The sequence below is a fragment of the Phalangium opilio genome, unplaced genomic scaffold (genome assembly GCF_054372755.1).
Source record: "Phalangium opilio isolate 3A_F unplaced genomic scaffold, DU_Popi_V2 ptg000042l_1, whole genome shotgun sequence".
NCBI lineage: Eukaryota > Metazoa > Arthropoda > Arachnida > Opiliones > Phalangiidae > Phalangium > Phalangium opilio.
The window spans coordinates 5,246,971-5,270,431 of record NW_028324166.1 but is presented as its reverse complement, the minus strand read 5'-3'; the positions used below and the strand labels follow the sequence as shown (position 1 = coordinate 5,270,431).

Here is a 23,461-nt window from a genome sequence, read left to right as displayed (position 1 = left end):
AAAATCGAGATATTTAAAATTTCATACGCCCTTTGGTATGCATAGTTTACAGACTAGGAGATCCATACCATTTACGCAAGGAGGCCTAGCTTTAGACTCACCCAGTGAGTCAGGCCCTCCTGTGTAAATGGCAAGAATCCTCCAAGTATGTAAACTATGTATGAGAAGGAAACAATCCTTACCTGGAATCCAATTTTTTATCGTTTATTAAGATCTACTTTTAAACATTTATAGAGTCTGAAAGTTTATATTCTGACGTCATTTTCGAACGGGGACATGTTTTTCAATAAAATTATGGGAACCATGCAAAGTGTCGTTAGAATCGATTTAAACTTTTCTACTACTATTACACGAAACACTTGTGTCGCTTGATTTTCACATCAATTTTAATATTTCCAGTCAAAACCTCATTAATTGGGCTCATAGACAAAATTTACATGATACATTATCGAAAAAGTGTATGCCACTAGGACGGTTTAAAGTCTCATTGTCTACTGACCTTGTTTAACACAGCTTTAAAATCATAATTTCATCAAACATTTTGTTCATATAGAACAAAACCAAATACAGAAATGGTTCAAAATACGTTTCTTCGAAATCTAAACCGATTTATGTTTATAATCTGGCAAAAGAAGAGTCGTAGCTTTCGAAACAAACTTTGAAAAATATTGGAGTGTACTGAATAGACCATTCCAATAAATACCTGCAGAGAAACCAATACACCCTTTCGACGGGAAAAGGGGGTAGGCAACCCTTAGTATCGGGAGATACAAGGGGGTTGCTCCAGTGCCGTATTTGGGCATTCGCAGATCCAAAACGCCTACAGCGCAGGCGCTGAAAAGCGAGATGGAAGGAAGAGTTTTATCCCCGCACCTTTCCCTCTTAGACTCGTCGAAAGGGTGTATACACAGGGACGGTTATTTCCCCGCGACAGCGCCCCACGAGACAAAACCAGAGGGAAACGGAACCCGCGTTTACAGTTTACTACACGTGCGAGGCTTGCCAGCTCGCAGCAAGGAGAATGAATAAGAGCCTTGCTCGCAGAGCTTCTTGGGGTGCTTCATGGCACGAGGGAAAAACCTCCCCTTTACGCGCCCTTACCTATGGTGTTTGCTTCTCTTATGGCATTAATGGAATGATCTATATTCATGCTTGAACTATGATCCGCGTATAATGACCACACCCTGGCCTTTCCTCTGTCTTTCATAGTTCGTAATTTACTCTCTGAGATGAAATCTTAGTGCCTCCTCATAAGAGAAGAAACGAGGCTCTTTCCACTTAAGCCTGATAATGATCTGTTAAGCAATTTTTATAAGAAGCTGAACGTCTCGTACCAAAATAAAGCTTTAGCGCGATGAATCTGGAGATTTAGTAAACTACCTTCCTTAATAGTGGAGGAGAAAAGTCGCTTCCGTCCTTCATAATCCCATTTCCGAATTCCGGCTCAAAAACAACAAGACACGCTCGTGAAGTAAACCAACGAATATATCGTTATCGTTCTCAAAATGTTATCCTTATGTGGGTTGTAGCCAACTAGGCTTATATCGTGTTTTGGTGTATTTCAAGCCCACGTCTCACTATTTTTCAAGCTGGGTAATGAACGTAATTTCTAACGAAAGTTGCGAAAGCCTAAATGCAGTGTTCCAAAAAGGGTGGTAGAACCGAAGAACAGTCGAAAATTATCTCTGACATATTGCCCTATAGGCCACCCTAAAAGGTCGTGATGCTCCTGGCCCATTCAACCGAAACCCATTCGACCGCTACCCATTCGACAGAATCCCATTCGACCGAAATGTAGCCGAATTGGCGGTAAAATATTGCAGTAATTGGTCTAAAAAGCCTCTATAGTTATCTTCTTATAAAAATGTTTTAGCCCATTAATGTATTTATATTTTGTACGTAAATATATGAAAAATTAGTAGTCATATTACACATAACTTTTTGGGTACTAATTAAAGTTACCCCCCCCCCCCATTTCCCCAATTTAAAACACCCAATTGCCATTTACCCAAACCTCATTCAACCCAATTGCCATTTACCCAAACCTCATTCAACCCAATTCCCAGTTCTCCTATTCTAATTAACCCAATATTGAATACCCAAAAAGAGTCGAATTTGATGGTGTTATTTATTTATTTATTTTTTCATTCCATAAGGGATACACTTACTTGAAGTGTATAACCGCTCCAAAGAGAAAGAGACGTCCTCCTAACCAAACCTAACCTAACATAACAGTAATGTTTTGGAAAAGGCATATTATTTGAGAAGTCAATGAAGCTAAACATCAATATTTTGGAAAAGGCGTAACATTTTTAAATGATTTATAAAATATTACTAACCTAACCTAACATAACAGTAATGTTTTGGAAAAGGCATATTATTTGAGAAGTCAATGAAGCTAAACATCAATATTTTGGAAAAGGCGTAACATTGTTAAATGATTTATAAAATATTACTAATCTAACCTAACATAACAGTAATTTTTTGGAAAAGGCATATTATTTGAGAAGTCAATGAAGCTAAACATCAATATTTTGGAAAAGGCGTAACATTGTTAAATGATTTATTAAATATTACTAACCTAACTTAACCAAACCTAACCTAAAAAACCAAAATAAAATACCCCAGCTATAACATCCAATTTGTAACTCAACCTAACAATACTACAGTTTTCGTTGTGAAATCCTTAATACTGCTGGATTTTAAATTCGCCTTCTAAATTCAGCACCTGCAAGGAAATTAAATTCGATTATTCAGAATTATACTTATAATTCAATTTTCGTAAACTCACCTTCCTGATGGAGATTCGAACGAAGATTTTCTGCGTGACGATCCGACGCTTTACCACTAGACCACGGTTGGACGCAGACCACTTCGAAATCAAATAAACTAATATACTAGCTTGGAACTTTCGGTTGAAGGGAATTCGTTCCAATAGGATTCGATTGAATGGGAAAATATTCCCTTTTAATAGAAAACCGCCATTGGGCTAGATTTTAAAATACTGGCTAGAAATTTTCGGACGAATGGGATTCGTTCCAATGGTATTCGGTTGAATGGGTAGACTCCGTCGTGGCTCGAGTATTTTACCAGAGCCTCCGAAATGATCTAGGCCCGTATGTGGGGAAATATCCAGTTTCATAGAGGAAATATTTTCACCCGATATGTGTACTAGATGGCGCTTTTATTACCGTTGCTTAACGGGTCTTCCATAAATAATCGTTGATATTTTAGGGGTCAATTATAAAAATTTTATGAAAGAGAAAGTTTTCATCCTTAAATTGTTTTAGGCGCTGAATCTTTTGGTTAGATCAAGAAGTTATATCTAGTATCTCTGAGATACTGATATAACTTCTTGGTTAGATTTTATGGACAACAAAATTAATTGCGAGAATTTAACATTGTTGTTTTTTTAGTAAAACAAAACTTCTTGAAGTAGCTAATTCACAGTTTTATTATACCACGAGAGGAATTTATTTACCCCTTCATAACCTTTAATTTTTTTAACCTTAGGTTTTTATCCTTTCCTTTTTTGGCATGACTGATTAATAAAGTTCTTCGGTACTAAAAGCGCCACCAAGCGAGAAAACACTGCGAACTAAATTAGTTTAAAAAATATTCTCGCTTCGCGATGGGCACGGGCCTGGATATCTCGGAGGACCCCATAATTAAAGGGTTTTTCAGTTTCTTACTTTAATTTAAGGGGTCAGCATTCAAATCATTACTTGTACAGGTTAAATTATCATATAACATTATATATTCTAGGTGAAAAACAAATATTTAGGTCGAATGGGATTCGGTCCAAATGAAAATTACCGTGTTGCCATCTCCATCTCCATCTCCATTTCCGTTTCGGATAAAACAAGTGTACGTGTAAACCGAATAGGTTCCAAGCGCGCGAGGCCAAACCGTACGAAAAACGACATCGTGGACAGAGCTTATGCAATTTCAAATTAAGTGTAGGTGTTACCGATGTAATGGTATTTGCAGAGAAATTGGGGTAAATTCGGCTATCCGTTCAATTTCCACAAACTGTCAACATGCTAACCGAGTATGCTGAACTTATTTAAACTAGAAATAATATCGTAAACAACTTGTTGCGGTTGTGGTACCGTGAAGTTTTTCTTCAATATGGTAAGTGTATTTTTTTTATCTAGGTGTGGTTATGTAATAACTTGCGATCTGAATTTACTGCAACGTTCGTGGTTTTGGATAGGCGAAAAAACGTTTATGGTGCCTGGTTAGAAAGATCCCTTTTCATGCTCATGATGGTATTGGGAAATAAAGAACATTGGCACTGGTTTTATTGTGGCAACCGTGAAGTTTTGGTTTAATTTTATGAACAGCTGTAGCGAAGCCAAATTATTTGAAAGTGTATATAGCTAATTAAGCCTTGGGTTGGTGGAGAATACGGGGCACCGTGGCTAGATTGAAAGATTCATTTTCAGTCTAAAACGGGCACTATTTATGAAGGCTGGGTTGGTGTTATCATAGCCGACTTGTATTAATAAAAGCCTATAGGTAGGAAGCTACCCATGGGGCGGCATACCGATTTTTTAGCGACCGCTAGATGTCGTTCTTAGGGGGAAAATTTTGTGGCGGGAACTTCAAAACGAATGAAAATGCCAATAGGAGAAAGCTTACTTTTTGTCTTGAGGTTGGGGGTTTTTTTTTTTGAATAAAGTAAGGCAGTTTGTTTTAGAAGTAATACATTTACTTGATAACAATAAAGTTGTCTATATCTCATTTAAAGTGCGTTTAGTAAAGTATGTTTTCTACTTTTCTATCACAGTACAATGTAATACTTTCAAAATAAGTGTTTTGATTAGTACCTAACATATGAAATTTTTTGAATCACATTACAACTTTGCATATTTTCGGGGTAAAGGTTTTTAGCCATATCGTAGTATACGATAGGCTCTTAGTTTGACCCGAGCCGTAGTAGTAACAGTAGTAACAGTAGTGGCCGGAGTTTTCGCTTTCGTTATCGTCAGATTTTAGCTTAAAAGGAACTTTATATTACCACAACCCACCCATAGGGGTTACTGGGCTCGGTTAGAGATTTAATTTTTTAATTTTAATTAAAATTTTTTCAGGTCAGACCCGGGAATCGAACCCGGGTCGGTGGCGTAGCAGACAAACATTCTACGCACTCAACCATAGAGACTTGATAGACACTCCGAGTTTTTTATTATTTATTCTTATCTCTAAAATGTCGGGGTGACGTGGGGTGGGGTACCTCTTAATCTGTGGGGTCGGAAACTTTTGAATTTTTATCTGTGGGGTCGGATACTTATGAATTTGTATGTTTGGGGTTTTTATATTTATTTTCTTTTTATGTATGTGCTAATTAAATAGATAACGATTTTCCCAGTTTCCTACCGCGAAACTTTCTCTTTCAAAAGTTTCTGGGCATAAGTCCTTGTTAGAAATTTATAAGATGCGATAAGTGTGCATCGGCATAAGTCTATGTCGTAAACTCATCGAGGGGATTATCACTAAAAACTATCTGTTCTTCGATTCGCCGGAATATTAGAATTACAGCATAAGTAAATTTATACGGTTATAATTTAATCACTGTTTAGAGTAGGGAATCGAGGGGCTATTCACTCTGATTTTATGCACGGTAAATCATTTAAGCATTGAAAAAGATAGCGCTATTCACTCATTAGGGTAAGGTATAGAGGGGTTATCCACTCATTAGGGGTAGGGGATAGAGGGGCTATTCACTCGTACGATATGGCTACTATTACGAGCCCTTGGGCCGTCTTGTTATTTGTACGTTTTGACTGTTTCTTCAACGTCACTTATATCTTTGGCATAGTTGATCATTAGGGGTTTGACAAGCTTATCTAACAAAATATCACATAAATTAATATATACCATGAATCTATATAACTATGAATATACAGCTCTATCATATGCCCCTTCTATCATGTCGATTTGGTTTGGGTGTTACCGTCCTAGCTTTGACGCGTTTTGCGTGGCTCTAATAGCCAATCACAAGACGAGAGGAAGTGACGTTTTGAATTTACACACCCCCGGACTCCTCCTCCATTCTCCCGCTCCTAACACTAGCAGACACGTGACTGATGTCTCCTTTCGCTAAGCCCCGCCCAAACCTTATCGAGAGGTTAGGCAGCGTAACGCAGCTGTATATTCCTAGTTATATAGATTCATGTATATACCTATTCCTTCCCCATTTTCAGCGTCCCACCAGACCCAATTGTTTCCGCAGTTAAGGCGCGTATTTCCCTCAGATTTCGTATCCACCCCCATCATCCTTGCCCTAAAATACCCCAGTAATGTTTTGGTAAATATAGTAGAGATGGGCCGATACCAGTTTAAACCGATACCGATATGATCCGATACTTGGGAAACCGATACGTACCGATACCGATATTTTACCCGATCCTTCGATTAAACCGATATCAAACCGATACCGATATGGTATCGGTATCGGCCCATCTCTATTGATGATTCTCGATCCAATTTCGGTACTTGAAACTATAAAACTGGCTTATCATACGAAAAACCCATTTTAGACACTAGTTACGTTATCCAAAAATAGATGAAAAACTGTGCTGTCTCAGAGTTTAGGTCTTATGGTGTCATCTACTCTCAACATAAGTATTTATTTTCTTCAAAAAATATCGGGTAGAAATATCGGTTCATTTTTAACCGATACCGATATATCGGTTAAGGCCAAATATCGGTACCGATACCGATATGGTATCGGTATCGGCCCATCTCTAAAATATAGACATATTCACAGTGTTGGCCAAATTACTTAACGTTTCTACCTCGCCAAAATACTTTAGGTATTTTAAAGTATGCAATAACGCAATAAGTTACTAAACTTTTTCAATCCTACTGTATATATTCATTTATGTGATATTATGTTAGATAAGCTTGTCAAACCCTAATGATCCCCCGAAAATATGCAAAGTTGTAATGTGATTCAAAAAATTTCATATGTTAGGTACTAATCAAAACACTTATTTTGAAAGTATTACATTGTACTGTGATAGAAAAGTAGAAAACATACTTTACTAAACGCACTTTAAATGAGATAAAGACAACTTTATTGTTATCAAGTAAATGTATTACTTCTAAAACAAACTGCCTTACTTTATTTCAAAAAAAAAACCCAACCTCAAGACAAAAAGTAAGCTTTCTCCTATTGGCATTTTCCTTCGTTTTGAAGTTCCCGAATCCCGCCACAAAATTTTCCCCCTAAGAACGACATCTAGCGGCAGCAGATCACTACGGCCATTGACAATATCAGAAAAAAAACCGAGGATCACCTATAGGCCTTTATTAATACAAGTCGGCTATGGTGTTATTAAATTTCAGTTCATTTTTGTAACTTTTCTTACTCCATAGTACATGAAGCATATAGTAGCAATAGCTTTTTTAGCTAAGAGTGTGAAAAACAAACAATCTTTTACGATTATGATGTGTGAGTGTGCTTGTGCTTTGTTTAAATATTGATTTGAATATAGCAAGTCTTAGATATAATTATTTTAAGTGCTTACGCGTAAGAACATAACTTTTCCCAATTATTGAACCATTTCCTATGTTAATGCCATACCAACCACTAACCACACCTAGATAGTAAGGAAGTCTTGATTTACGTGACTTGTTTGGATATCAATTTAAACAAGTTGGGAAACCAAAATAAACCTCTCCGAGTCTAGACGAGGTCTACCTACCCACATAATTATTGAAAATGTAACTATTGCTATTTATTGGTAAACGACTACAAGAATTAAAATTTTATGTAATGAATTATTCAAGCGTTTCTGAAAACTCGAATGGCCTGCAAATACTACCCTTACGTTATACCTTATCAATATTCGTAGTTATCCAACACTATTGTTAACGTTTATCCATATTAAAGGTAAATCATCTCTATTCATCCATGGAAAGAATAAAATTAAGTATTGTATTGCATGACTGTGACTTAGCATCGCTAGATTATGACTGGGCGCAATGTTCAGCACGCAGCAACATAAATTATTCGTGACGTAAAATGATTAGTCTGGCTCCTCCTTCAAAGCCCTTCTAGGTACTTTGAGAAAAAGGCTACACATTGATTCATATTTGCTAATAAATTCCGCAATTTAAAACTCGGTAGGCCAAGTGTTGGCCATCCCTAGTGTAATTTCTTTTAATACCGTGCAAATAATGATTTTAACCATTGCAATCCTCTCAGGTAAACATACGGACAAAGCATCTACTTCACTGCACGGCGTTCGTTTGCATAATTGTTCTGGCTATTAAACACATCACTAATGTCAAAGGCGACGAGTACGACGAGAGTGTATATTCATGGCCCATTAGAATTATATTACATATGCTGAATATAACACCAATATTCCATTTATCTTTCGCTTTAACCACTTCCTTGGGATTGCTTCTATACGACTGTTTTCCAGACGACGTCAAGTTAAAAGCAAACATCGACAAATTACCTACGATTTGTTTCAGGATTGTCACCAAAGGAAAATTTCCAAAATTGGTCTTGAACAACCTCAGAATAAACATGAAAGTAATACAAAGCGTAAAACTCAAGAATTTTAAATACGAAATTGTAACGGAAAAACACATCGAGGACTTGAACAAGGAAGATATACCCCAGGTTTCGGAGGTGTTGGTGCCTTCTAACTACCGAACGAAGAATGGAACCCTTTTCAAAGCCCGCAACTTGCAGTATTGCTTGGAAGACGGCGTCAACACCTTAAACGATCATGACTGGATCGTCCATTTGGACGAAGACACGATTCTCACAGAGAACGCCATTAAAGGCGTAGCTAACTTTATCGAGAAAAATGAACACTGTTTTGGCAAGGGCACTGTTGATTGTCAAGCACATGGGTTTCTATCAGAAATTTTGGATAATTTATTTGTTTACGAATACGGGGATCTCAGATTTTTCTCCCATTTAAATAAACGTCCCTATTCGGCCCTTTTCAGAAACGTGTTTCTAGTGGCTAGAGTGGACGCGGAAAAACAGGTTTCATTCGATGTAGGAACTGGACCGTCACTGTTGGAAGACCTGGCATTTGGCATGTTAATGCGTCGTGAAAAGTACACGTACGGATTTGTCGAGGGTAACGTCATCGAGCAAGCTTCTCTTACCATGAGCGAGTTTGTCCCTAATCGCGTTAGATGTATTAAAGGATCGTACTATCTTGTACTAAGAAGCTCGTACTTTTCAGTATTCGACAATATGATGTACTTCTTCTTTTTTCTTAGTCTCTTTGGGTTTTTCCTTGGTTTTCCTTCTTTGATTTGTGGCGTCCTTTTTCCCGTAAATGTTCCCAAACCAATTTTAGTATTAAATGGATTTGTCATGGGTGTGGCTATTTACTCACAAGTGTTTATTGTTATTAAAAACTCGCATGGTTCTATGTTGGAGTACATTTTATACATAATCGGATGTGTGATAGTTGGCCTTCCACTTACAGCTTTTTGTAATAGTTACATTATGTTGAAAGCTTTCATCTCATTTAATGAAATTTCTTTTTATAATACACCGAAAATAAGTAAATTCGCATAATTCCTGTGATAAACAGGGGTTTGTGGATAGCCTAGCACAAGTTTAGTTTCGTGTTCTTTGAGTCGCTAAGAGTGAAAAATGTTTTATTTACACTTTTGGGGTGTTTCTGAGGACAGAAAACACCCTTACTAACATGCCAATAGACTATTCCTGTAATTAATTATAGAGAAACAAACGCGCAGGGGCGGAGGGGTCTCATCTGACTCGCCAAGAGTCAACACCAGATGGAGCCAGATTTCACTACACGCGGGAGCCTAGCCAAATCGCACTGCCTCTAGCGAAGTTTCTTGAAGCACCTCTACGCCCTGTGAAGTTCTCTTCAGAAATGTCAATAATGGAATGGTCTATTGTATATTCACCTTATGTGTTACATAAAACTAGCCCTTTATAGACCAATTCATTATTGCCATAGGAAAGCAAACACCACAGTTGCGGGGCGCCATCTGATGCTATTTCCCTCGAGCCAAGAAGAACTGCAAGAGGCATTGCGAGTTGGCTAACATCACGCTTGTAGTGAATGCAGGCACCGTATGGTGTTGCCTCTTGCCACGAGGGAAATAGCTTTTGATGGCAGCCCCGCTGCAGGGTGTTGGTTTCTCTGAAAGTATTTTTGGGGTGGTCTATTGATATTTTTAAATCCTTTAACCACAAAAGGTTTATCTGCCGGATAAATATTTCAAAGATCAGTTTTATTCCCAATAAGTATATGTTTCCTATTCTCTCTTTTCGTTTTTGTTCGAAACCGATGTAGATGTGCCAATCTATTAGTTAAGATACTATCTACATTTAAATGTACTTTCTTTACGGTTAACTAAAATTCATTTGTGCAGCATTTCTCTTTAAAATATTATATTCTTTTTTTGCGAATGAACATTAAATCATGGGAAATAAATAAATTAAAATGAATGTTTTGATTTAATTAACCAAATTAACACAAAGCACCATCTTTGTTTAATTAAAAAGTACTATTATCATTCAAATATGTTATTTATCTTATTATGTATGTACAATTTGTATAATTTAAATCTCTGTGTATAGTCTCGCGAGTTGTTTTGCAACTTTTTTTATGCACATTAAACTTCAATTTCATTTCATTAAAAGGAATTGCTTTTTCTTCCACCGATCTTTTATGGTTTTCAAGTAATCTGTATTTCTTACACAATGAACCTTTTGTTCACCCAATTGATGCCTAGTTGGTTTCATTGGCACCAAAATATGGTGCACCCAATTTTCAATCTTCCAAATTTTCTGACACATATTTTGACCAGTTTTCGTAGACCCGTCAATACTAACGAATTAGGCTGTACGATAAGAAAATAATATATAGCTCCGAAAAAGTATAAAACTCTCCATTGAAGTCAGTATTTTCTTCCATTAAAACTTTTTAAAAGTTACTAATGCCACCTATTAATAAAATATTTGTTTTGAAAATTTTAGAATTTCAAATTGTAATTAAATAGTGAAGGGTATTGAAGTTCATATTATGATAATTATAAATGATTAAGTGCATGTCAAAGTTATCATAATAATTTAATAGATGGCGCGAAAAACAAGCAACCGAAAGCCGGAAAAACACAATCCGTACGATCGAGGCTTGCCGCTACACTAGCATGAGCTTGAAGGAGAGAGGGAATGCAGTGGCAACTCCCATACGTACAGTTTCCTCTGTAGACTGTACCTCCACCAACGGCAGCCAATGTTTAGGTAGGATCGTACAGAACGGAATCGTAAAGGACGCCCCCATTGTCTTTTCAATAGAAGAGTTCTAGCTCTTATACAAATACAATGGCACTACGCGGCAGCACTTAACAATCCTCGACTCTCCTGGCCGAAAGTCGTTTCGACTCGCCGTCTCGACCTGGCTCTCTTCCGTCCCCTAACCGCCAGTTCCCGTGTGCCCGTGTGTCCATTAGTGTCTTCTAATTAATTTATTTTGTTGGTTTTTGTTTTTGTTTTCTGTCTGTTCATATTGTTCTTTTTTATGTGCTACTATGCTGTTTTTGTTTTTACCATGGAGGGGGGTTGTACCCAAGCCCTGGCGGCTTCACAACCCTATCCCTCGAGTTCCACTAAATAAATAAATAAATCGCCTACCGAAGGGTAAGGACGTGTGTAAGGTCCACTGAGAGTGTTTCAGTGCCGCATGCCACACATCATTTGCACTTATCTAACCTCATTTCTCCCTAGTACGAGCATGCTTTTCGAGGACCTTGTAATGCGGCGGTAGTTTTGCCCCATTTTGTCCGTAATGTCAAAACCTCTCTCACGGGGCGTAAAAGTGTTAGTGTGCCAAATTAGAAACCAAATGCTGTAGTATGAAAATGTACTGAGTTTCATACTTACACGGAGCAATATATTATTATTAAGCCCTACTTTCACATTTTCATGCACATGAAACTGTGAAAACCTTTAGGTGGTCGAAATTGAATGCTACTCGGCCTATTCCCTTAAATAACTCTTAGAATCGGTTCAGGCTGTAAAATATTTGGTAGCGATAATTTTAAACCGCCGCACAATTGAAGTGAAGAACAATGAACCCTGGATCGGTTATAACTAGTTTAAGTAGCACGAGGACTACGAGCGGGTTAAAATCGTCATGAACGACCTAGACTGTATAATTTGATAAACACAGTAGAGCGTAGTGTTCACGCAACTTCGATATAGAGCTTACGGCAGTCCATGGCCCGTTGACCTACTAATCGATCTGCATTTATATGGAACGATATAAACATTAGTTACCTCAAAACATACTGTAAAAAATAGTCTAGATTTTAACTTTGACTTAAAACAACAAACTATGATAATTAATAATAATCTAGCTTTATTGCGTATAATCTCTAAGGAACAGGCATAGAAATGTTTCTTTGAAAGTTTAAAAGTCAGTTTTTAATTTAGAGCAAGAAATTCAGAATGCGTAATTATTAGCACTAAAAATAGCTTTGATAAAAAGGATTTAATATTTTAAATCTACTGTAAGTTCAAAGAATTAAAACCAATGTTTATGAGTGAACTAAATTACTATATTTTATTAAATTTAATCATAATATAACAATATTACAATACGATATTCATAGACTCCGATATTATAATTAACAAAGAAAAGGTAATAATTATTAAAAAGAGCTATGCTAAACACTCAACAGAAAACAGTGCACCCACCCAAACATTATTGAAAATATTTTCCCTAATATTTAAAAAATCCACGTTAATATTTGCGTGTGTTATAAAACGAAAAATCAAAGAAGGAAATATACATTTTAAAATAGACATAAAATAAAATAATTATGATAAGGGGAGGCCCTAGTAACAAAGACCCCATAATATACCAAACATTCTTCATTAAACAATCGTGTGGATTTTTTAGCACTACGAATATTTGCTGGTAAAGAGCAACTCCAGTAACAAAACCCTTAATTATTTTGAAAAATGGGCTTACGTTGACGGGAAAAATTATTCCACAAAAGAATGATGGAAAAACCAACGGAAACAAAACGAAATTAATCAAGTACAGGGTAATAACCTTGAATCTCAATACTGAAAATACGAACTAATTGCAATGTGAAAAATCCTTTCATACCCCTAATGCGGGTTTTTATGAAATCACCGAGTGATGGAGTTGCCTGCTCGATGACGTTACCTTCAACGTATCCGCACTTGTAGCCTTTGAGATTCATCAGCATTCCAAACGCAACGTCTTCTGTCATTGAAGGACCAGGTTCGACGTCAAACGTCACATCTTTTTCCGCGTCGACTCGAGCAACCAAGAAAACATTTCTGAACATGGTGGCATACTGATTGTGATGAAACCTTGTGTCGAATCTCAGTTGACCGTATTCGATGACTGGCATTAATTCTAACATTGTTGCAATAAAGCTGGTAGCTCGGCAATCAACGAGCCCTTTGCCGAAACAATACTTGTTTTCGTATACAAAATTAGCGATGCCTTTAACCGCATTTTCCGTGAGAATCGTATCTTCGTCTAAATGAACGACCCAATCGTTGTCTTTTAAAGTGCTAACGCCATCTTCCAAACAATATTGCAAGTTTCGGGCTTTGAACAGGGTACCCTTTCTAGTTCGGTAATCCGAAGGAACTAAAATCTCGTCAACCTGAACTATTTCGTCATTTTTCAAACCATCAATATGAGATTCAGTGACAATTTCGTACTTTAAGTTTGTGAGTTTGACGTTTCTTATGGCTTCGAGGTTCATTCGTAGGACTTTTAGGATCACCTTAGTGAACTTTCCTTTGGTGACCACGCGAAAACAAACTTTCGGTAACTTAGATACGTTCACTGTCAACTGTACGTTATTATCGGGGAAGCAGTCGTAAATTAGAAAGCCCAATAATGTGCTTAACATGAAAGGTAGTTGGAACAATGGCGTAAGAGCTAAAAAATGGAGAACTACTCTCAGCGGCCATGAATAGATGCTTTCGTCGATTACATTGGTTTCTACATTCAAGGAAGAATTTATTGACAACGTGATAACGCAGATGAATGCGAAGCAGTGTATTAGATGTTTTATTCGCAAATTGCCCTGAAGGAAGAATAAAAATTAATTATAGGTAGAGTTGATCCGCGCCTCAATTGAACTCTTTTATCAACTTTACTGCGATGCTAAGATTTTATGTATTAGAAAACTTCATCATCAGAAATGAAAAAATGAATTGTAAAATATCTACTTATGTCTATTCAACATTCAATAATTAAAAATTCACTTACCATATTAAAGTGATAAATTATCTGGCATATATTTTTCTCCTTTTACGAAAGATAAGCCTACACGTTCTGCAAATTTGAAGGCTTTGTCGGTAGTGTTATTCGTTCGCATTGGAGAGTCAAATTTAACCTATTTTGCACGCCAATGCCATTACTCCAGTAGCACCTGCTAGTCAGTTTTCAATAAAATGAAGGCAAAAATAAATAGGTACTACCAGAAGGGGAAAATAGAAGAAGGATGACACTCTGTATCCTCTTAATTCTTTTGTGTTGTAACATGATTCTTCCCAGGCTCACCCTTTTTGTTTGCTCTCTCGCTCAACAAACTTCAGATGGGCATCGCACCGTGGGATGAATTCTATAACTTTTTGCACAATCCCCAGCAATGAACTCGCAAACCTAGTCTTGACGTGGGAACAAAATTCACAATCACTCCTTGGCAAATAGTTAAGCGCTATCAGAGTAATGATGAGGGAACTATTTATCGCGTGTGTGATTCGGTTTAGTAACCTTGCTCCAAATGTAAAATGATGCTGGGTAGAATGACGTTACACTTACACCACTTTGTGGTACACTTCTCTCGAAGAGAAGTATTATATACTTCTGATACTACGGAATAGCCGTCTTTCCAAGTGACAGAACGATTTGTTAATAAACTCGAGAAAATAAGTAATTTTGCTTAAGGGATAATCTAAAAGCTCACTGCTGACATGTTAAATAAATAGAAAAGGAGTTGCAAATTCAAAATGATCTAGTCTGGCTGATGCACGTTGAAGAGAATGAGAGGGACAAAGACGAAAGGACCTAGATTTTTCCTGGCACTATCATTGTATGAAGCGTTTCAGAGATGTTCATTTCAAAGTTCTACCGAAAATACCCCCTGATGGAAAATCGAAACCCAAAATACGTAAAGTCCGTCCATGGGAGATAAGGAACCAGTACACTAAATATTAGTGAAATCCGTTGAAACGTGCAGACGTTATTCCATAATGAGGGTTTTTTACATCTCGGGTAGCCATTTTAATAGATGGACACGGATTGGAAAAATATTTCCTGATGCGTGCGCACTACTTAAGAGTAACATCCATGCAAAATTTCAGTCTTCTTGGTAAAGCGGTTTGAGCTCTGGCTTCATTATCAGTCACGCTGACAAACTTCGTGCACATATTTTGGTAGGTCAGATCTTTGAACCGAAACCCTTGTGGTTTCTTTCATTAGAATGCTGGACATTTCTGTAATTCAAGGTTATAAATAAAATGACATTTTATTTAATAAATGGCCTTCATATAATTCCGATCTTTTTGTGAACATAAACAACGAATGAAATAAAGGATTATAAATATTAGCCCTGTCATTTAGGGCGTTAGGATTTTCAAGAACGCCCTCGATTTCAGTTTGATAAACATTATGTAGATATCCCTTATTTTCTTCCAGACCTTCCAGAAACAACCTGTATACATATAGATAAATAACTCACTACCTCAATAGCACTTTTCGAGCAACCTTGGTCCTTGGTAAAAGGTCCTTGGACTTGGAGTTTTAATTTTTGAAAGGAACATTTATTTTTGCAAATCTGTTACTTCTAAATTGAAGAAATCCTCAATCTTATCGTTTTCGTTTTCATGACCCTGCTGATATCAAGTATGTTTTGAGGTAGGCCTAACTCTAATTTTTTATAGCGTTCCACATTTTTGCAGATCGGTTAGTAGGGCAACGTGCCATGGCTATACTCTCAATATAGAAGGGCCATGGGTGTAACCTCTACATAGAAGTATATAGTGCAACACTACAAGCAACAGAGTTTATCAAACTAGAATTTAGGCCGTTTCTAAAGGTTCTGACGCTCTACATTGTACTGCTCGTTCAATTTGAAATAGAGCAGGTTCAGGGTTCATTGTTTCTTGCCTCAACACAAAACTGTAGAGCCCTGTAAAATTATCGTTACCGTTCGTTCCAGTTGTTCTGAATTTGTCTATAGCTTATCTCAAGGAAATAATACATATAAAAGTTTTATGAAGTGTCTTAAGACATATTTTTTTCAAAATCTTTATTAATATTTTTATTTTTTCAAAATCTTTATTAATATTTTTATTTTTTCAAAATCTTTACTAATATTTTTATTTTTTCAAAATCTTTACTAATATTTTTATTTTTTCAAAATCTTTACTAATATTTTTATTTTTTCAAAATCTTTACTAATATTTTTATTTTTTCAAAATCTTTACTAATATTTTTATTTTTTCAAAATCTTTACTAATATTTTTATTTTTTCAAAATCTTTACTAATATTTTTATTTTTTCAAAATCTTTACTAATATTTTTATTTTTTCAAAATCTTTACTAATATTTTTATTTTTTCAAAATCTTTACTAATATTTTTATTTTTTCAAAATCTTTACTAATATTTTTATTTTTTCAAAATCTTTACTAATATTTTTATTTTTTCAAAATCTTTACTAATATTTTTATTTTTTCAAAATCTTTACTAATATTTTTATTTTTTCAAAATCTTTACTAATATTTTTATTTTTTCAAAATCTTTACTAATATTTTTATTTTTTCAAAATCTTTACTAATATTTTTATTTTTTCAAAATCTTTACTAATATTTTTATTTTTTCAAAATCTTTACTAATATTTTTATTTTTTCAAAATCTTTACTAATATTTTTATTTTTTCAAAATCTTTACTAATATTTTTATTTTTTCAAAATCTTTACTAATATTTTTATTTTTTCAAAATCTTTACTAATATTTTAATTTTTTCAAAATCTTTACTAATATTTTTATTTTTTCAAAATCTTTACTAATATTTTTATTTTTTCAAAATCTTTACTAATATTTTTATTTTTTCAAAATCTTTATTTAAATTTTTATTTTTAAACATTAAATACATTAAACCATTAAAATTTCCGTAAAATAATATTTGCTAGGCAGAAACAACCTATATATTTCCATTGTGTTGTGTTAATTTCAATCTTTTTGGTGTATTATAAAAAGAGACATAATTAAAAGAGATGAAAACTTGGAATAAAATGTACGTATAACAAATCATTGAAAGTATGGGCCCTGCTATTACACATCCGACAATATACAAAATGTACTCCATAATAGAACCGTGTTTGTTTTTAATAACAATAAATGCTTGCTGATATAATGCCACTCCCATTATGAAACCTTTAAGTATTAATATTGGTTGGGGAACATTAACGGGGAAAAGGAAGCCACAAATCAAAGCTGGAACAGCAAGGAGAAATGCGACGATACTAATAGAAAGCATGAAGTACATCATATTTTCGAATGCTGAAAAGTACGAGCTTCTTAACATAATGTAAAACATTCCTTTGGAACATCTAATACGAGATTGGATGTAATGACAGAGCTTAGTAGGCGCTTGCTCAATGACGTTACCCTCGACAAATCCATAGGTGTACTTTTCACGACGCACTAACATGCCAAAAGCTATGTCTTCTAGTAAAGACTGTCCAGTTCCTACGTCGAATGAAACACGTTTTTCCGCGTCGACTCTAGCCAGTAGGAACACGTTCCTAAAGGTTGTCGAGTACGGACGCATATTAAAATGAGAGAATAATCTGATTTCCCCGTATTCGTAAACCATTGCATTTTCCAAAACTTCAGACAGAAAACCATAAGCTTGGCAATCAACAACGCCATGGCCGAAACAGTGTTCGTTCTTCTCAATGAAATTAGCTGCACCTTTAACCGCATTCTCTGTGAGAATCGTGTCTTCGTCCAAGTGGACGATCCAGTCATGATCGTTTAAGGTGTTGACGCCATCTTCCAAGCAATACTGCAAGTTGCGGGCTTTGAAGAGAGTTCCATTCTTCGTTCGGTAGTTAGAAGGCACCAACATCTCCGAAACCTGGGGTATATCTTCCTTTTTCAAGTCCTCGATGTGGTTTTCCGTTACAATTTCGTATTTGAAATTCTTCAGTTTCACGCTTTGTATTGCTTTCATGTTTATTCTAAGGTTTTTCAAGATCAATTTTGGAAAATTTCCTTTGGTAACAATCCTGAAGCAAATGGTAGGTAATTTGTCGAGGTTTGCCTTTAATTCGACGTCGTCCGGAAAACAGTCGTATAGTATTAAACCCAAGAACGCGGGTACAGCGAAAGATAGATGAAGTATTTGGGTTATAGGCAAAAAATGTAGAATCATTTTTATGGGCCATGAATAGACACTCTCGTCGTATTCATTGCCTTTGACATTAGTGGTGTATCTAATCGTCAGCACGATTACGGCAACGAAAGCCGTGCAGTGAAGTAGATGCTTCGTCCGTATATTTACCTGAGATAATTGCAATGTTTAAAATAATTAGCTATTTTATCATTGAAACAACAAAAGAGATAGTAGAAAGTTATTTTCCTTTGAAAAATATATTTTTAACATCAAATCTTATTATAAAAGTACATGTATGTTATTTGGCTAAAACCCAGTATAACTTCCAAACGGAGCTTGTTAAAAGGTAAAACAGCATCCATGTTATATTTGGTCTGCTGAAAGCTACCACTAAATAATTTTTCCTATTTGTCATCGAAACTGCTGCTCGTATTTTTATTTTACTGCGTGATAGAAATTTTCTGATTTTTTTCTTTTTTTTCTATTTGAAGGTGCGAGCTGCTGCCAACATAGTGTACAAAATACCTTCTTAATTTTCTTATGCCTTGTTCCCCATACAAATCGCACCAAATATTTTAAATTTTTTACTTACCATACTGTAAAACTTAGTTTTAATATTGCAAGATGATTAATTATTTCCGATTTAATTACTAGATTCAAATAAATCAGCTTACGCGGTAAACGACTAGAGTGGTTCGACGTTAGCGCGCAAATAGTTAGCAAAAAATGAATTTAACCTAAATAACGCCAATACCAACAGCTGCTATGCAATTCAGGGACTTCTTTTAGAACAAAATGGAAAACCTTTATAGGGAGTATGGGTAGTTGTAATGGTTAAGGCCATGTTAATACTCGGTAGAAAGTCATCAATGTCGAAGAATGCAAAATAAAGAGAAAACATTTTACCCCAACACAGTCTACCAATCTATCCGTGAAGTCCGTATTGTCTTACGTTATATCAATGCCATAAAAAATATATTGAATTAATAAATTAGTGCCAGGGATAAAGCGTTCGACGACAGGACACTGGACATTGTAAAATAAAATTTTAAAATGTCCCATAATTTTTCGAAAAACTAAGGGGTTCACTGGACATTTTTACCAATACATTTTCCGAAGTTTTGATAGTTTGACTATGAAGATGCGACACTATTTTTGCACACTCCAGTGGACAATGTCCTATAATTTTTCCAGTCAAAGGGGGTGTCACTGGTCACATTTCATATAAGAAATTTTCCTTATTTCCGGCCCTGTTCGACGATCTCCATCTATGTCATTCAGAATTTACTGAATAAGGGTGGTTCTTTATTACTGTGCTACATAAATTTTCTGGATTTAGACGACATCATGGACGATATAAAATTTTAAAATACCCATCGTTGCCTATTCTCTTTTGAAAACAAAGTTCGTATTGTAATTATTATTTTTATGTTTGATACATTTGTGAAATTTCACTTATTATACTATAGAATTCATGGTTCAATTACTTCTAAAGGGAAACTATATGTACGGTTTGACTTCTAATTTAGTAAAAATCAACTAAAAGGTTAGACAGGCTGGAAGGTAAAATTGAAAAAGAGAATCGAAATGCATCTACTTTAGCCAAAACTATTGCCAGCTGCTATTCACTTACCGGAACTTTACAGTCCTAGTGGAAAAACATTATGAGGACTTTTATATGTACTGTAAAGTACAAATTAGAGAAAAAGTAGTCTTGTTTTCCAAGACTAGTTTTTTTCCAGATATTACCTCGTACATACACAAACGAACAAAAGTTACTTCTTTATTAATATTAGCATAAATGTTTCCAATTAACGTGCATTGAGTAAAAAATATAAAACAAGCCTTGAAGAGAAATATTATTTATATTTTTGAAAATAATATATTTGCACAGTTACATTGGTTTCAAATAAATACGAAGATAGTATTTCAGAATACCATAGAATAAGCGATACGCATTTTTAAGTGTGAGGATCTAAAGACATCAATAAAAGGTGTTATTTTGAAGTGAGTCACAAATTAAGTGGTGGGTTTTCTGAATAACATTGAGTTAAAAAGATCTAACTAAAATGTAGGTTAAATTTCACACCGACAAAAATACCCCCCCCCCCAAAAAACTAGAACATTATGAAAATATTATTTGTGCTTTTGTTGTCTAAGGAATTATGCCAATTTCAATGTTTTTGGTGTATTATGGAAAGAAATATCATTAAAAGAAATCAAAGCTTTGAATAAAATGTAGCTATAACAAAACGCTGCAAGTGGAGGCCCAACTATTGCACCGCCGATAATATACAAAATGTACTGCATCATAGATCCGTGGTTGTCTTTAATAACAATAAATATTTGCTGATAAAAATAAAAACCCATTAGAAAGCCTTTAACAACTAATATTGGATAGGGAACATAAACGGGGAAAAGAATGCCACAAATCAAAGCTGGGAATTCAAAGAAAAGCGCAATGATATCAAGGACAAATAAAAAGTACACGATATTATCGAATACTGAAAAGTACGAGCTTCTTAGTATAAGATACAACATTCCTTTATAGACTCTAATACGATTGCGGATATAATCTAACAGCGTAGTAGGTGCTTGCTCAATGCAGTTACCCTCGACAAAACCATACGTGTATTTTTCGCGACGCATTAGCATTCCAAATGCCAAGTCTTCTATTAGTGAGGGTCCAGTTCCTACGTCGTGTGAAACCTGTTTTTCCGCGTCAACTCTAGCCACCAAAAACACGTTTCTAAAGATGGCCGAACATGGACGAATATTTAAATGAGAAAAAAACCTGAGGTCGCCATATTCGTAAACCTTCATATTATCTACGATTTCTGATAGAAACCCAAACACTTCAGAATCTACGATACCCTTGCCGAAACAGTGTTCGTTTTTCTCGATAAAGTTAGCTGTGCCTTTAATGGCATTCTCTGTGAGAATCGTGTCTTCGTCCAAGTGGAGTATCCAATCATGATCGTTTAAGGTGTTGACGCCGTCTTCCAAGCAAAATTGCAAGTTGCGGGCTTTGAAAAGGGTTCCGTTTTTCGTTCGGTAATCCGAAGGCACCAACACCTCCGAAACCTGGGGTATTTCTTCTTTGTTCAAGTTCTCGATGTGTTTTTCAGTTACAATTTCGTATTTGAAATTCTTGAGTTTCACGCTTTGTATTGCTTTCATGTTAATTCTTAGGTTTTTCAAGATTAATTTTGGATATTTTCCTTTGGTGACTATCCGGAAACAAATCGTAGGTAATTTGTCGATGTTTGCTTTTAACTTGACGTCGTCTGGAAAACAGTCGTATAGTAGTAATCCCAAAGAAGCGATTAAAGCGAAAGGTAGATGGAACATTGAAGATAGAGTGAGAAAATATAGAATAAGTTTCATGGGCCATGAATAGCCACTCTTGTCGAATTTACTGCCTTTGAGTTTAGTGGTATATGCAATCGCCAGCACGATTACGCAAACGAAGGCTGCGCAATGAATTAGATGTTTTGTTCGCAATTTGACCTGAAAGGATACCAATGCTTAAGATTTGTATGAAAATGCAAAACATAACATAAATCATATGTTCTTTTTCCTTCTACTGCTCAAAAAACATTGTTTTTCAAATGATAATAATAATAATAAAAACACAAGATGGTCTAGCCCATAACTAAGCCGCATCGTTTATTTGTAAATATTTTTCCCTGCGAGGCAACATGAATCACAAGTCGCCAAGGCGTTTTTTACTTTCTCATTTCCGTTGTTAATACTTCTACTATAAGTCCCATCGATACAATGTAGATAAAATGAAACTAATAATCCAACGGGCATAATGATCAAAACACGCGTCTAAAGAAACCTTGCCCGCTCAGTTCACATCTATCTCCTTTCCCCTCTGGGTGCTCACTCGGCTCAGCTCGGACCGCTTCTCTCTTTATCTTGGAGCTAACTCAGCTCAGCTCGTGCCGCTAATATCTCCTTTACCTCTCTCTTTATCTTGGAGCTAACTCAGCTCAGCTCGTGCCGCTAATATCTCCTTTACCTCTCTCTTGAAGCTCACTCCGATCAGCTCAGACCGTTCCTATCTCCTTTCCCTTTATCTTGGAGGTCACTCAGGTCAGCTCGGACCACTAAGGCTGTGAAGTTTGCGCGGGATGCGGTTACTAAAATGTGCACTTTATTCCAAGAAGACCTGTGTTAGTCATTAATCCCTACACTACTGTCTGCAAAATTTTAGCATCTAATATGAAGGGGCTCGGGCTGATAGTGATGTGTCAATCCATGGACGGTGAATTATATAATTCACCGTCCATGATTGATGTACGGGAGCAAAAAAACCCTCCCATTACTGGTCCTCTATAATTCACCGTCCATGGTCAATCATTCAAAACTTTTTTATAGTAAAATCAAACTCAAAGAATGAGAATATCAAATGAAATAGGGTACTAGTATTTGTAAATTACTGTATTTCACCGTCAAACATAAACTATGTTTCATTCTAATTTTCAAATCTACTTCAAAGAAAAAAGTTAACTTTAATTATATTTTCTAAACTAATAGATTAGTAAATTAAAAATGATTTAAACATTATTAAGAGAATTAACTTAGAAACTAGTTTTAGTTGTAGATAGACACCACATCTATATATTTCAGAATGTAAAATAATAAACTGAAAAACGTTTTATGGGGCCAGAGTTGTATTCCAAGATATTATTATGTTTTTATAACTAATTTTGTTATGTTATGAAAAGAAATACCTTTGATAGAGATGAAAACATTAATTCAATTTAAAGGGGATGAGATGCTTTTAATAACAATAAATATTTGCCGGTAAAACGCCACACCCATTATAAAATCTTTAACATCTACCTTTGGGTGGAAAACATTAAAAGAGATAAAAAGGACTATTCAAATTTCAAAACACCACAAATCTTCTAAACACAATTTGAATTCAAACATTTTATCTTACCATATTAAAGAACTCCAATAATACAGATAAATTATTTCGTTTCAAAAAGATCCCAGGCTTATCGGTTACGCCTAACGACTAGA

General features: G+C 35.4%; 1 protein-coding gene across 1 annotated transcript; it reads left to right on the top strand.

Moving 5' to 3' along the window:
- The first annotated feature begins 1,596 nt into the window (after nt 1–1,596).
- On the top strand, nt 1,597–11,492 carry LOC149678617 (glycolipid beta-1,4-mannosyltransferase egh-like). Its single transcript, XM_089835906.1, has 6 exons — nt 1,597–1,602; nt 1,705–1,809; nt 3,766–3,867; nt 4,158–4,271; nt 8,219–9,189; nt 11,324–11,492. The coding sequence occupies exons 1-6, from the start codon at nt 1,597–1,599 to the stop codon at nt 11,490–11,492; spliced, it is 1,467 nt and encodes a 488-aa protein (XP_089692032.1).
- Nucleotides 11,493–23,461: the final 11,969 nt, after the last annotated feature.

Bases quoted from the DNA above. Each gene is read 5' to 3' on its own strand.
- LOC149678617 (XM_089835906.1), top strand. The intron at 1,810-3,765 runs GTAAAATATTGC...TATATATTCTAG, and splicing joins GAAATGTAGCCGAATTGGCG to GTGAAAAACAAATATTTAGG. The intron at 4,272-8,218 runs GTATTGGGAAAT...CAATCCTCTCAG, and splicing joins CCCTTTTCATGCTCATGATG to GTAAACATACGGACAAAGCA.